The 15702-nt window shown below is 37.7% G+C and overlaps 1 protein-coding gene across 3 annotated transcripts; it reads left to right on the top strand.

Moving 5' to 3' along the window:
- Nucleotides 1–7690: 7690 nt before the first annotated feature.
- On the top strand, nt 7691–15446 carry fst (follistatin). 3 transcript variants are annotated; one of them, XM_015382605.1, is made up of 6 exons: nt 7691–7884; nt 9002–9193; nt 9363–9581; nt 11475–11699; nt 13031–13261; nt 15277–15446. In XM_015382605.1, exons 1-6 carry the CDS (start codon nt 7794–7796, stop codon nt 15360–15362), a joined length of 1044 nt encoding a protein of 347 aa, XP_015238091.1. In that variant the 5' UTR covers nt 7691–7793; the 3' UTR covers nt 15363–15446. The 3 variants fall into 3 exon arrangements, with proteins under 3 accessions (XP_015238091.1, XP_015238090.1, XP_015238092.1); XM_015382604.1 differs by having other exon boundaries at nt 9002–9199; XM_015382606.1 differs by having other exon boundaries at nt 9002–9199; nt 14899–15446.
- Nucleotides 15447–15702: the final 256 nt, after the last annotated feature.

The raw sequence follows: 15702 nt of genomic DNA, 5'->3' as shown, positions 1-15702 counted from the left end.
CGTGTAATACATCTATGTTTCACATTGTGAATTGAGAAAGTGAAATAAATGATTTTTACATATATATTGATACGTGTGTGTGTTGTGCTTACATATACAGATATGTATACTATATGTATGCTTGTATTTGTATTTGCAGGGTTTTGACACAAGGTGGCAGCAAAAAACAGGCAGTAGTTTCACTTAAGAAACCGCTGATCCATGTAACTTTATACACTTTTTAAATAATATATTGTCATTTTTCTCCAGTGTAATTTATGCCTCTGCTGTTTATCATTGGAATATCCTCTTTAGAAGCCGTGTGTCTTCTAGGAACACCGTGTTGACATTTCTATCTTAAACAAACAATTTCTTTAAAATTGATTGCCATGTTCTCCTACTATAAGGGTTATTCTCTCCCTTGACACTCCTGGAATGTGTTTCTGACTGTTTTCCTTCTCATAAAGTCAGCACCCGCAACCAGCAGTCTTTACCATTAATTTCTTTGGACCTAGGCAAATGGAATATGCCATTTGTCTCTAATAAATAGCATATTTCTGTAGGAGCTTGGGTTTGGAGTGTCTCCTCATCAGAGGGGGTATGCAGAGTTTGATAAACTGCTAAGCTGCAATGTTTCACAATTACTCACACGGTGCAGTGTTGTGAAACAGCTGTTAGCTTCTATGTATAGGTGTACAGGGAGCGATGAGGAAATACTTGATGAAATGAGATACAGCAAATGTTTTTGAGCACTTTGGCAAGTTCATCCTTCTGGGGTTTTCTTCAGATGACTGGCAGCTACGGGGCCAAGCAAACGGCCCCCACCACAGTGGAATGATTGCTGCTGAATTGCTGCAGTATAAATGTAAATCAGAGATGTTATTCCATGATTTTCTTTTACGTTGACCTTCATTTGTACTTTCCCAAAGTTAATCCACATTTTTCTTACTCTAAGGCTTCTAAGATAAAGATTGCTTTCAGGAAATGAACTAACTTATCGTTAACACAATAGGTTTCATCTTTTTTGCAGATGATTAATGTGAATTTCTCCTACAAGCAGAAGAGATTAAGTATATTGCTGTCTTTTACCAGACCAAAAATGAGATGAAACAGGATGGCTAGGCAGATCTGGACTTCATCTTCACTAATGTTGACACTTCTTTTGTCAGTCATCCTTAATAAAGATCTAAGCAAACTTGCAAAGCTCAGTAATGAGATGTGCATCATGATCCTGGACAAATGGGGCTGAAATGACTCCCCTCCACAGGGAACAGAGTAAGGAGGTGGTTGATTCCCCCAAGGGAAGTTGAGTGTAGAGCCAGTGCTCTTTTCCATCAAAAGTAGTTGGTTAAGAGGATCTATACCCCTCTTTTTTTAGGAACACATTAGGAACTTGTCACTGCTGGAAAAGACTGTCTGAAATGTAAACGCAATAATGGAACGGCGGATTTCCAGATCTGTTATGAAGTTCATCCTTTCATGTCATATATTTAAATATGCAGTTATCAGCTGTTTTAGGGTTTGACAGTCTTTTTTCTTGCCTCACATTTAAGCATGGCGTTTCATACATTATGTCTGAGAACTGAGGAACAGTGAGTCAAACACGTGGCTTTAAGATAGAGATGAAGAAAAAAAGTTTCAGCCAAGACCAGAGAAGTGCAGCACCCCTCAATGGATCCCCTACAAGTTTGCAATGGATTGCAAGCATACAACTTTAAATATTTAGGTTTTTTTTTTGTGGAAAATTAACAGTAGGTGCATTAGACTAGGAGCGCCTAACTTTCAGTGCAGTTACAACTTGATTTATGCTCAGGTAACTTTGATCTTCCATTTGCTTATATGTTTTTCATGATTTCTGTTCAAAAGCCAAATTTCACTGAGGCAGTTCCAGAAGGTGCTTAAAGGGCCGCTAGATAATCATGGGGCATAAATTAACTATACAATCTGCAACTTTTGGGAATTGCCTTTTAATGTGGGGCTAAAAAAAAATAGCCATTACATTTGTTATATGCTACTCCGTTTATGACAGGGTAAAGATGTGTAAGGACATTAGAAAGCATTTAAAAACCGTCAATATTACAAAGACTTTAATATCATGAGTCATTTGTGTGAGTGAACAAAAATTTTATCAAGGTTAAGAAATTCAAACTTTTATAAAGCTTTCCTGGTTAAAATGACTTTTACTCAAAATTGGTTAGTCTGGCTTAGTTATACAATGCTGGGTTCAGAGGACTGTTACTGCGAAACAAGTTTCAGACCATTGGGGAAAAACAACTTATAGTTTTATAGGACTTTTAAACTCATAATGGTTTTAAATTCCATCACATGACAAATATTTAAAATTTGAGCTCAGGTCTATCCAACTGATTTTAATAAAGTCCTCAACACTTGATTTGATCTCTAGATAATCTTCCTGAGGTACAACCATGGCCTTAGAGTCTCACGCAGAAGGTCAGGTGGGCTAAACTGCATCCTTCTTTGTTAACGAAGGAACAAGAAAAATGTCATGTCCAAATGTAAAGAACTGATGGGAAATTAAGCTAATTCATTTATCAGTAGGAATGGAGTATAAGCCCAACTACAGATTAAGCATATATATTTCCCAACCATACCTCTGTAACGTGAAGCAGACGTGTCTTAAGCATCACAACAATGATCCAGTAAGTCCACCTAGAAGCAAATGCAGCCAATAAGTACAGTATAGCAAACAGCAGCCAAAATATGTGTTGGGTTGTTTTGTTTTTTTTTTTTTTTAGATTTCTATTACTGCTACAACCTTTTATATTAATATGTCATTAAGCATTAGTATTGCTTCTTAGTTTCTCCTGTGCTCCTCTAAACAGGCATAAGTTAATATTGTGTCCGTCTGTAGAAAAGATCCACCTGTAAAAATCAGGATAAAGGATAAATGGGTCTTCGTCAACAGGGAATATTAATGTAAATATTTGGGCTTTTCTTTTTACAATAAACACATTTTCTTCATAGTTGTTTATGATGCTATTTTTTACTACTATTAAGGATCAACCAAATTCAGCTGAGTCAGTGATTATGCTCCTCTAGGTTTTAATCTCTAGGCCAAGTGTTATTCTCTATTTCCATGATTCCATTCAAGTAAATCAGCAGGAAATAAAGTTACTTCCCACAGCTACGCTGATCAAATAAGCTCTCTCTGTGCCTCAACAAGATAATTCCCAACAGTAGTCTTGCTTATGTGCTTGTGGTTAAAGGTATTAGTAAAATCCTGGAGAGCAATCAAGTGTTCTTCTTTACTTGATATTGAAATTAATGTGAAGAGCCCCTCACTTTGCATGAAATATGTGCAACACTTCTGGACCTAGATTCACACATTTAAACTTAAAACCCTTTCATGAAGCAAATATAGATAAAAACATGTCAAAATGCCTTAAAAAGGACTATCAGTTTTTCTTCATCAAAAGATTTTTAGAGATAATCAAAATCTCTAATTCTTTTAGAGATTCTGATAATGAACACGAGAAATGGCCTTATGGGTTGAAATGGGTTATGTATTTCCAAGTCAGTTCAGTCTAAGAGTCCAAGTGCATAAATTCCAAACTGTTCAAGTTAAAACAGTGTAGTTAATTTTAGTTTATTGTGCAGATTTGTTAAAAAAAAATTCTGTTGCAGTAAAACCCATTAGATTGCATTGAGTCGTCGGCCTGCAGCATTTTCCTTTCAAGATGACCATATCCAGGGAGTGGATAGGCTCTTGCATTGTGGTGTTGACTTTGCAGGAAAGGTGGAAAGACAAACTCCTCTTTAACAAGAAGAAACCCAAACCAGAACGCTACCACTGATGAAGGTTAAAAGTTCTGATGAACTATTGAACTACTAAATTTAAAGCTGTTATCCTCTCAGTGTTGTTGTAAATCTTTCTTAACAACTGAATTTTCTTCACATTTGATTGATGGTCAAAGCAAAACATTAAACATTGGCTTCTTGTAGGCAAACAGAAAGGATCAGTTATACAGAGATTATGTGGTCACCTGCACTATTGAAAGGAGTGGAAACTGAATCACCAATCACAGTAGTAGTTTTACCATATCTGAATGTTCAATACATCTGCTAAAACCAGTAAAGATTCAAAAATCTGTAGTCGGGGAATGGGAAAAAGGTGACAAACAGGCTTTTAGAGGGACATGACATAAAAGAAAAACAAGCTTCAAATAACTTGTAATAATTTAGATTTAAGCTAATCCTGTTGCTGTAAGCCTCAGTGGTATCACCCACAATAAATCCAAGTGCAAGTCCACTAAATCTAAGTTAGGCAGCCTTAACATTTTTGATAGCAGTGCCAGATTCTTGGGGGACACTCTTGACAAAGACCTTTCTTTAAAACGGTCCGCCTTTCACCTGTAAAATTACTTAAAAATGTTGTGCATCTTCCATTAAATGTGGCATGCAGACTATTCTGTTGCATTTGAGTTTTGGATATTGAATTCATGTTCATCCAGGATAGTGCACTAAGGGGTTCTGACCCGTGAAAAGCATCACATTTCTCTTCTTATTTTTTTGCCTACCCTTGATACTCTTTAAATTTATTACCAAATTTTTCTTATTGCATTCAAAGCACAAAATATCCCAAAACCATCCTACCTGTTAGATGTACACCTTTCTGACCAGCAGAGGTAGGTAGAGTATCCAAAAATTTGACACAAGTAAGAGTAGCACTGCTAAATCATCAGAAGGAAAATCCAAGAGTTAAAAAAAAAGTATTTGGTAAAAAAGGTTACTCAGGTGCTGAGTAACTCATGACATTGTATTTTTAGGATTATTCACTAAGAACAGTCAAAATTCTGGTATTTTAAAGTCTAATTAAATAAATGAAACTCATAATTAAAGCAATTTAAAGATATGAACCCCTGGCAGAAGACAATCTTTTCTAAACCAATTTTTTTTTTTTACATGAATCTTAAAAGCCCAGTACTTCCAGTGACTATTTACCACTTACTGTGCACAAGCTCGACCTCCAAATTTAACACCTGATATAAAGTAAGCTTATATACGAAAAGGAATTATAATTTTGGCATAGACATTAACTTTTGGTCATTGCCTGGAGACCTATTGTTTTAAATAAGCTTGTTGGTCTGTTAGGGTTACACACCTTTGCTGACTAGCCTACAGCCTACTCTGCTCCCAACAATGAAGTCTATTTGCCATGCATGATCTGCTCTAGAATCAGCTTGTTCTGGGGTTGTCAAAACATTTCCAATTAAAAGTGCTTTTATTCAGTATTTATCCATTCGTTCTGCACATTTTACTGCATGGTTTAATGTAACCATCCAGTTGATTGAATCGCCTTGTAGCACTTTTTCTCTTCTTTATTTTCCATTATTTAACATGATTGTGTAGATTGTGTAGATAGCAAAGGGATCATGTAAGACACTCATATTTACTTTTAAAAGTCACAGTATGAGTTTGAACCAGATTTCAATTCAATTCAGTTTATTTATTCATCCATCCATTTTCTGTCACTCTTATCCCAAGTAGGGTTTTGAGGGGTGCTGGTCAGGTACAACCTGGACAGGTCGCCACTCCATTGCAGGGAAACACAGAGACAAACAGAGAAAACCTAACAGTCAGTTTGGACTGTGGGAGGAAGCCGGAGTACCCGGAGAGAACCTACATATGCTCAGGAAGAACATGCAAACTGCAGAAAGACCCTAATACTGGGCCGGGCCTTCTTGCTGCAAGGCGGCAGTGCTACCCACTGCTCCACTAAGCTGCCTTTATTTATATAGCGCCAGTTCACAATACATCTCAAGGCACTTTACAATTCAACCATATCATCCAGTCAAATTGATTCAAAATTTTCTATCTAAGGAAAACCAGTTGCTCACATAGACTTGTTAACTCAAATGCAATCCCTCACACTAAGCATGCTTGTAGCGACAGTGGAGAGGAAAAACTCCCTTTTTACAGGAAGAAACCTCCAGCAGAAACAGACTCAGTGTGAGCGGCCATCTGCCGAGGCCGACTGGGGTTCAAGGAGACAGAAGCAGAGATACAAAAGGCAACTGTTAACCAGCTCTGTCCAGGAAACGCACAGGCAGGCAGACAAGTTCCGAGCCAGCTCCCATGTTGGAGGAGGAAGAGAGCACATCCAGCCAGTCACAGTCAGAGAAACAGGACAACACCTAAAAACAGGCCGATCTCCAACATCTATAAACAAAGGTGTTGATGGCAGCAGCACAGCTCATATTTCTCTCCAGGATGGTGTCGCAGCCAAAGGGGACAGACCAGATGTAGCTACTATGAGAAAAAGCAGAGAGAGCATAACATTGGAGATTGAACTAAAAGATTCTGCAGAGTGGGAGAAGACTGATAGAAAGAAGCAGAATGATGGAAATAGGGGTCCCTATGTCCTCCAGCAGTCTAAGCCTATAGCAGCATAACTATAGAGATAGCTCAGGATAACCTGAGCCACTCTAACTATCAGCTTTATCAAAAAGGAAAGTTTTAAGCCCACCCTAAATAGCAGGGTTCAGAACTAGAAGAACTGACTGAAATCTGTGCACGCCTATTAAAAAGAAGAGCAAATAAAATTAGTGGTAAATATAATTGAATGAAACAAATGAATAATTGAAAAATGCAACACTACTAAACATTTGTAAAAGAATGGAATCTGGACAGTGTTTTTGTTGGGTTTGTGTGAATATTTCCAAAAAAAATAAAAAAGAGAGAGAGAGAGACACTTGACATCTTGCAGTGCTGACATGGAGTATGATCACACTGTCCTCTACCTGACTGCTGGTTAAACACCCAGATAATAAACTCCCCGATGTCTGGTTCTCGCTGCGCTCTTTACGCATGAGAGCTGTGACCAGGATTCCGCTGAAGAGGTCGCGCAAGGACTTTCTGAAGGGGTACAGTGTGTGTGTGTGCGTCCGTGTGAGTGGAGACCTGTCTGTGTGTGAGCTTCATTCAGTGAAATGCAACACCCCTGTTCTCCTCCGTCTGATGCCTTCCTCGGAAACAGGTTTGATTGTATTTAAAAGTTTGACCCGGGAGAGAAACCCAAACAACTGTCTGATCTAATATTAGCAGCGCGGCTGGTTGCAGACTACTATGAGGTCTATTATTGTCCGAGGATCGGATGTGCTACTGAAGGCAACGCTCACCATAAGATTTGCACTTCACTGACCGCAGCTGAAGGATAGAAATATCAGTTTTCTCCAAGTGATGGATTTAAAATATGATAATATAGTGTGACCCTGTATAACTTCTTGGCCTATTTCATTTTAAAGCAATAATATATATTAATATATAATTTATTATTAATAATTTATTATTATTATTATTATGATTTATTTTATGCAATAATAAATCATTATTATTATTATTGTAGAATACTGGCTATAAATTAGTATCAAATCAATAATTATCTATACTTAAGAAGAAAATACAGAGATTTTAATAAATGCAATGCACTTCATCCAAATTCTTATCCATATATTTTGGCTGGCATCTTAAATTTCCCAGCAAATCTGCCTCCATCCTGTTCCGTTTTCCATAGTACATTTCCGTGTTCTTCTGTTCTCACAGGAAGAGAAAGTTTACTCGTGTGTCACCTGATTGGGATTGAAAGAACTTTGGTAAGAAAAAAAAAAAAAAAATCTCCCCACCCCCACAGAAGAGGAGACCGCCCACCAGAGACAGTCAACCCGAGACCCCTTATAGATTTAAAAAGAGAGGCTGCATTCTCAGACTGACACTTATTCAACACTGCCACCTTAAGCAGATTACTTTTGCGCTCGCCTGTGTCAAATATACTTGCTTCACTTTGCCTATCCATCATGTTTGGGATGCTCCAGCACCACCTTCACCCGGGTGTTCTTTTCTTCTTCTTATGGCTGTGCCATCTTATGGAAGATCAAAAAGTTCAAGGTAAGCTTTTTCTATTTCTTTATTTCCTCCTCTAAACTTTGCTGTCATGCGCAAAAACGCGCGGTTGTCTGATAATTGGAAACTTTTCAGAGAGTTCTCCTTTCCTTCTGTATAGATAAATGCCCATCTCTGTCAGACGTCGCATGCATATGGCCTATATAAAACAGGTGTTATGGTGTGGGACATTTCAAAGATAGAAATTTCAAGTTTTGCAGCCCTATCCGTGCACGCAGATGCGCGCTTCAAGCCAAATCTAATCTAAATGCATTTAAAATACATATTTTTTGTGAACATTGTGTTTTTGTAATTTTCTCCTTCATCCAGTAAACTCACCTATTAACTCGATCTTCTCCAGAGGGAGTTAATGGGTGAGGTTTTATTTGTTTATTTATTTATTGCACACACCCTTTCAGTTCTGTGCGTCAAACTGTATTTTTAGTTTTTTTTTCTGACAAAAGAAATAGAAAAGTAGACTTTTCCTGATTTTTGTGGGGGTTATTTTGCAAACAAATCGAAAAGAAGATGGTTTTAGAATTAAATACCCACCAGACAGACAATGTCATGCGTGTCTGCTTCGATTTAAACGCTCCACTCGTGGCAAAATGAATTATTTTCCCTTACCACTGATACATTTGCGATTATGAATCTTTGAAATATATTTCTCCGTGTTTTATGAATGAGCGTGCCACTGTCTGGCGGATATGCATGTCTAGAATATAGTAGACGATGTTGTGTTCAGTCTTGTTACAGCCTATACACCTAAAGACTGTGGTTTTCACCGTCTAGACGCTCCAGTTTCTGTCCAGTGTTAACAAGGAGACTCTGGGAATAAAAGAAAAAAACCTTCCCCTCCCTTAAAAGAATATTCTCACTTTTTGGGGGGTTCGTGGCTGCATTATACAGGCTGTCAGTCACAGTTCGAACAGACAAGTGTTAACAGTCTTTCAAGAAAAGGGGGGGAAATAAAAAAAAAATCAGACAAAATAGCGCCGGCAGGGCGAAAGAGGAGGGAGGGCGCGTCTCGGATAATGCGGTCTGAGTGTGTCTGGTGCGTCTGGGTCAGCGGTTAGAAGCTCAACCAGCGATATTCCTTCTATTAATGAATCTTTCTTTGCAGCTGGAAACTGCTGGCTGCAGCAGGGGAAGAACGGGAGGTGCCAGGTGCTCTACATGCACGAGATGACCCGAGAGGAGTGCTGCCGGAGCGGGAGACTGGGGACGTCCTGGACCGAGGAAGATGTCCCCAACAGCACGCTCTTTAGGTGGATGATCTTCAATGGCGGAGCTCCTAATTGCATACCGTGCAAAGGTGGAGGTGCACTCATTTCCCCTGTTTTTACCCCCTTATTATAAGCATGCATGCACGAAGGTTATCTTGGTGCATAGTGTGCGTAAAATATTACAACCGAAATATTGCAGCCAAACCCTCTCTAGAATCCAACGCTCAATTGTTGTGTTTTTTTTTCTTTTTTCTTCAGAAAGCTGCGAAAATGTTGACTGCGGACCTGGAAAGAGATGCAAGATGAACAGGAAGGGCAAGCCGCGCTGCGTCTGCGCTCCAGACTGCTCCAACATCACCTGGAAAGGACCTGTGTGCGGCTCAGACGGCAAGACCTACAAAGATGAATGCGCGCTCCTGAGGGCTAAATGCAAAGGCCACCCCGACCTAGACATACAGTACCAAGGAAAATGCAAAAGTAAGTTAAACATAAATATTCTTGAACAGGTTTCAAATAATTTAAAATCACTCGTTTAAATCTCTATACTCCAACCATCACAAAACCTGTCTAAAGAGTGGCCATGTAATTTCTATTCACCCTAGAATATGAGAAGGTTTAAAATATAAGCAGCATGGCTGCTAATTATGCTTAATAAAAAAAAATAAGTAATTTATTGTTTTTTTTGTTTTGGTTTTCCACCCCAAATGATCAGAGAACCCCAGCTGTTAAGCCCTTTTGAAAACCCTTTGGTGGCGGTGAGGTGCTGCTGGCCTGACCAAGGGATAACCAAAATATACATTAATTACAGTCATGCAATTAAGTAATAAAATATGAATTTACCTAAGAAATTAATGGACGTTCATTTATGGAGCTTGCATCTAAAAAGGTTGCATTTTTCTGCTGCTAACAGGTTACTGACAGATTGTAGAGCTTACTTGTAAGCACAACCACTTAAACTTTGACTTTTAATATCATTAAGTGTCTAATGATTTTAGACACTTAATGATACATACTATTTTACTGCTCTATGATGACTCACCCCTATTCTCTAGGTTTTGATTTAAAAAATCCTCACAAGTCAGTTTATTGTGGTTTGATCCATAGATAAATAAAAAAATATTGTTTTTTTATTGAAATGCACAGTGAGCGTACTAAAATTAAAAAACTCAACCAGACAATCTTTACCTAAAAAGAAATAAGGTCACTAAATTAAAAATATTAATAGGTATGCCATCTTTGAATTGAGAAACCTTTAAAGCTGTTAACATTGAGAACATTTCCAATAACAAAATAGATCAAAATGTGAGAAAACTTTAAGATTTATTTGAGTCACTGATGAGATTGTTAAAAAAAAAAAAAAAATTATTTTTTTTTTTAATCTCACCCACTGCAGTTCTCTTCTTAAACTGTAGGAGTCAACACTGACAAAACTTTACTGCTCCATTTTGTATTTTCTTTGGGGTTTTTCTCTTTCCTGTTTTTGCTTATATTTTGTATCCTTTAATAAATCATTGACTTGAATTGTGTCATTGAACATTATTTGTAGTTTTAGTGAAATATTTGCATGAATTAATCTTAATGAAAACCAATCTCTTGTGTGATTCCATTCATTTATTATCTATAAACTTTATACTATAACATATTCCCCGTGATTGCTGTTCTGATCTCACTGAGCACTCCGGGAAATTTCCTCATGGTAGATATTTTTTATTGGAATCATTTGACACATTTCCTATTGAGTAAATACAGTTTCAGTTCAGGGGAAGCGATGGAATAATGGTTAGAGTATTTTGCTGGGGTCCCGGAGGTTCTGAGTTCAAGCCCGACTCCCACAGACTGCCACTCTGACTCCTTTAACCCCACACTGCTCCCTGGGCGCCGCACAATGGCAGCCCACTGCTCCCCAAGGGAATGGGTTAAATGCAGAGGAGAATTTCTCCAGTGTCAGTTTAATAAAGTTCAATATAATTAGTACAGTATAGTATAATTAGTTCATATACTGGTGAAATGGCCAAATACATTTATGAATAATATCACATTCCTGTAAAATGAACACTTCCAAATAAATAGTTAAAGAAAAAAAAACATTCTGTTTACAGTTATCTCCTTCCTAAACATGATATCTTAACTTGTTTTTATTCAACAAATGCTTCAAACTGAATCATGTGATTGTTAATCAGGTTTTTTTTCATACAGTTAACACAGTTATTTATTATTTTCCTCACACATTGATTTTAAAATATGTATGGTAGCTACTGGGTCCCAGTTATGTCAAGGGTCTCATATTGTTTTTATCCATCTCTGTCTGAAAGAGATCACAGCTGTCTCCTCCTCTCCTGACTCATCTTTTTCCCGTCTTTGTGTCGTCAGAAACCTGCCTCGGTGTCATGTGCCCAGGGACCACCACCTGTGTTGTGGACCAGACAAACAACGCGTACTGTGTGACGTGTAACCGGATTTGCCCTGATGTGGCTTCTTCTCAGCACTACCTGTGTGGGAATGACGGGATCACCTACGCCAGCGCCTGTCACCTGAGAAAGGCCACCTGTCTCCTGGGCAGGTCAATCGGATTGGCGTATGACGGGAAATGCATCAGTAAGTCTGCAACCGGAGACGTGAGAGCGTGAGACTTAACACCCTCACTGCGCCTCCACAGTCTCTGACTTTGAACATGCTTTCAGTGCACTATTCTGTTCCAACTGCATATTTTTACTGCCAACATTCCAGTTTAGAGGGGGTTAGATGGAGGGAAGGGGAGCTGTTTGGTAGTTGCTTGTGTTTGCTCAACAAATGATAGACATCTTATTATTTCCTGATGTTGGCAACTCCATCTCATAAGGGAGAGAAAGAAGGAGAGGGGAGGAAGGAAGAGTGCTGGGGGCCATGAAGACATACTTCAAGATTTTAACCAAATCATTTCCTATCCAGATAGCAGCCAGTCTTAGTCTTATAGTCTGAAAAAGGCTCATTTAAAGCAATTTTCTGTTCCCTTCATAACATTTTGCCCTATAAGGTTGGATTATGATTTTATTCCATTCTTAATAAACAAAAAAAATCCTGCTTGAAAACTTTTCTGAGTAAGTTATAAGAGATTTCCACTTTTTTAGAGATATCCATAATTAGGGGGAATGGCTTTCCCTATTCATATTATATCAGATTTTATGAATATAACTTTAAAAAGAAAAGGGAAATGGATACACATTCAATTAGTTGCCACATTTTTTTAAAGAGAGGGTGCAATCAGTTGGATACTTTTCTGGATTAATCAGCTCAGATTACTGATCTGCAAATTATCATCTAATTTTGCTTTTCCTTTTAGATTAAATAAGCGTAGCTTTCTCGTGGAAACCTACTATGTTCCTGAACTGTGTGTTAAAAGCAAATGAAATCTTTAAAAAAAGAAAAAACAAAGCCAAGCCTGATTAGACTATCTCTATTTTATGTTTATATCATGTAACATCAAATTTTCCCTTTAACAGAGTTAGACTTTAGAGTGGCAGATATACAGTATATATTTAGAAGAATATTTACTTTATTTCTTTCTTTTACTTTTTTATTCTATTCGTAAGTTTAAAATGTCTGTCTTACTCCTGGCTCCACTTACCCAACACACCTAGAGGGAACAACAGCATTGTGAAACTCCTGAAGTCATGCTATGGCTGTTGGTTTTGTGTTTTTTCCCATGATTATAAATGGCTCTATTTGGTAATCCCTTTGAGAGCTTTCTAAATATGTCCCTCAGGCCACTTACATCATGTTACACACAAATGTGATGGAAGCATAATAAATCTTCTAAAGTTCTATGAGAGTTTTTGATTTAGTTCTGAACTCATTCACCGCTCAAAATTTTACCCCCTATCTTGCTACCTCTTGCAGAAAACTATAGAGGTAACTGTAGTTGCTGATTTCTCCCTATCTCCATCCAGAGGCCAAGTCGTGTGAGGACATCCAGTGCAGTGCAGGAAAGAAGTGTCTGTGGGATGCTCGGATGAGCCGGGGTCGCTGCTCAAACTGCAATGAGTCCTGCCCAGAGAGTAGGACGGATGAGGTGGTGTGCGCCAGCGACAACACCACATATCCCAGTGAATGTGCCATGAAGCAGGCTGCTTGTTCTATGGGGGTGTTGCTGGAAGTCAAACACACAGGATTCTGCAACTGTAAGTAAGAATAGAAGAGGAAAGTAGAATATGAAACAAGAGAAATTAAAATCCTCCCCCATCCGTCCAAGCAAGAGACAATATTCCCTGTATTTCCAAAACACAAACCCTCTCCTTGAAAGTGTTCCTTTATCCCAACTCTTCTCAAATTTCCCTCACCAGCTATATCACTCCAGCTTTAGGAAGCAGAAAGGAATTGGAAAAGGAAGGACTTGCATAACTGTTGTCTTTGTCGCTGGCTTTTGGTCTTGTGTTCTTGATATTTTTTACTGAATTTTTGAAATACTATGTTGTGAAGAACAGGTTAGTTTTAAGTTTCAAATAAGTGACTGAACGATGTAGTCCTACATCAGTTATTACTAACACCCTTTTGGAGGAAAAATTGCCATTTAAAAAAATCTCAAATACTAAAAGTTTCCTCGTGAATGTGGTGAAAAACCTAAAGGGTCGAAATTCCTGCTCTAGACAGCCAGGCCAAAAGGGGGGCCCAGAGAAATCTTAAATTTATTTTAAAGTTTATAATTTGGACTTAAAAATGACCTAAGAGTAAACTCAGCTATGTCTCAGCTGTAAGTTTGACAACCAGTGGAGTTTAAAGATTCTAAAATGCTGCAACTTTCTTAAGTTTTAGCCTAAATACATGATGCTGATATCAGTGCAAAGGCTTTCGCAAGCTCTTTCAGAAGCATTCATTTTGACATAGAACATCTAACATAAAAGTATACCACATACAGTATATAATGGCTGTTGTATGATGGTCTTAGATTTAATTAGTCTCCCAATTCATAATCTGTTTAGGGTCCTTAAAATCTGGGGGCCACTCAAGAATATCCTGAAACTTAAAACTAAATAGCGTCATAGTCACCTGCTGAAGCAGAAAGCCTTAAATCCCATGCAGTATGTCCTGATACAGATCACATTCGCACAGTTTGTAAATTCCTCTCTTACTTTTGCTTAATTTAAAAAAAAAAAATTGTTTTCCGTCTTGTTGCTTTTGGCTGTAATCAATCGAACATCATATAAATAATAGCGTACAGCAAGCATAAGGTGATTGTAACAATGGTGCCATGTGGTGTTGCATAAAAAAGGAACTTTAATGAGGACCATTAGGATATTTAGATATCTGAAATATGAACATTCCATTTTCTGCATTTTTGGGAATTACTTTTCTATTAGTTTCTTTTTCTTGAAAAAAAACAAACAATTTTAGCTGTTTTTAAAGTATGCCGTAGACTGGTGGCCACTTTTACGATCACCTCATGAACTAATTCTAGATGTGGTTTGTTACTGTGAGCAGGATGAGCTCTTTTTTTTTTATGGCTTTTACTGTCTGCACTGTTATAATTTATGAAAATGTTATCAGATATTTTAAATCTACTTTGAAATCATGAGAGACCCTTCTTTTTTTTGTATTGCTGTTTTTGCGCTAATTTGAGTGTTTTTTTAAAGAAAAAAAGATGTACATCTATAGAAAAATGAAAAAGGAAATACCTCAGAACTGTGTAGGGTACATCTAATGTGTGGGCCATGACCCTGGACTCTTAGGTCATTATCTGGCATTATAATTAGAGGAAAAGCAAAGCGAATTTGAGAGCAGAAGAGCACACTTTTTTGTGTTATGTCTGTTTGCCTTCCAGGACTCTGCCAAAAACTGAGCTACTGGAACCATCAGCCCCAGTGTCCTTATATCTGTATAACTCACCTTGCGATCCCCACTTCCAGCCTCCCATCCAAGCCTTAACTTTTTCCCACCATCCCAGCTTTCTTCCCTATACTGTGGTGCTGACATGCTTGGTTATATAAATGGACATTGTATAATTGATGATTCTTGCAGCCAAGTCACGGAGACTCTTTCTAACAAAACTGATCATTCTAACAGAAACATCTAAAAAAAAAACATTAAGAAAAAGAAGTGCAAGACATTTCGTTCTGAAATTTTTTTTTAACATTCACTGATATTCTGCGCTGTTGTAGTCCATATTCATACAACAGCTACCATGTATTCTCCCATTTAGCCATTACAGAAGACCAGGAGGAGGAGGAAGATGGGGACTCAGACTACAAGGCCTATGTCCATTTATCTTCTCTACTGGATGGATAAGCTCCCATCACTATAAAGGGGGAGGGGGGAGCGAGAAATCATGTCCATACTGTACATTATGTGTATGCTTATTTATTTTTTAAAGAAAAAAAGGAAGTATACATATAGTTCAGTCTGCTAGATGTTTATTTATACTGTTTTTGTGTTTTATAATTTATACATTTACCTTGTCCGGCTTTCATTTATCGTGATATATTCCCCCCTTTTTTGTTGTCATTTTACTTTCTTTTTTTTTACTATGAAGAATTATATCTGTCCAAAGAAAAACAGTGTTATTTATTTGTCATTTTACTCTGTAAGTATAAGTCATCTGAAAGCTGTAAATTGCATTCTCTAAGCT

This window comes from Cyprinodon variegatus, unplaced genomic scaffold (assembly GCF_000732505.1).
Source record: "Cyprinodon variegatus isolate N-32 unplaced genomic scaffold, C_variegatus-1.0 Scaffold260, whole genome shotgun sequence".
Lineage (NCBI taxonomy): Eukaryota > Metazoa > Chordata > Actinopteri > Cyprinodontiformes > Cyprinodontidae > Cyprinodon > Cyprinodon variegatus.
Note: the sequence above shows the minus strand (reverse complement) of the source record. Positions and strands in the feature narration are given on the sequence as shown.

Coding starts and splice junctions, on each gene's coding strand:
- fst (XM_015382604.1), top strand. CDS start 7,794: ATGTTTGGGATGCTCCAGCACCACCTTCACCCGGGTGTTCTTTTCTTC. Junction 7,885..9,001: donor GGAAGATCAAAAAGTTCAAG/GTAAGCTTTTTC, acceptor CTTTCTTTGCAG/CTGGAAACTGCTGGCTGCAG. Junction 13,262..15,276: donor ACACACAGGATTCTGCAACT/GTAAGTAAGAAT, acceptor TCTCCCATTTAG/CCATTACAGAAGACCAGGAG.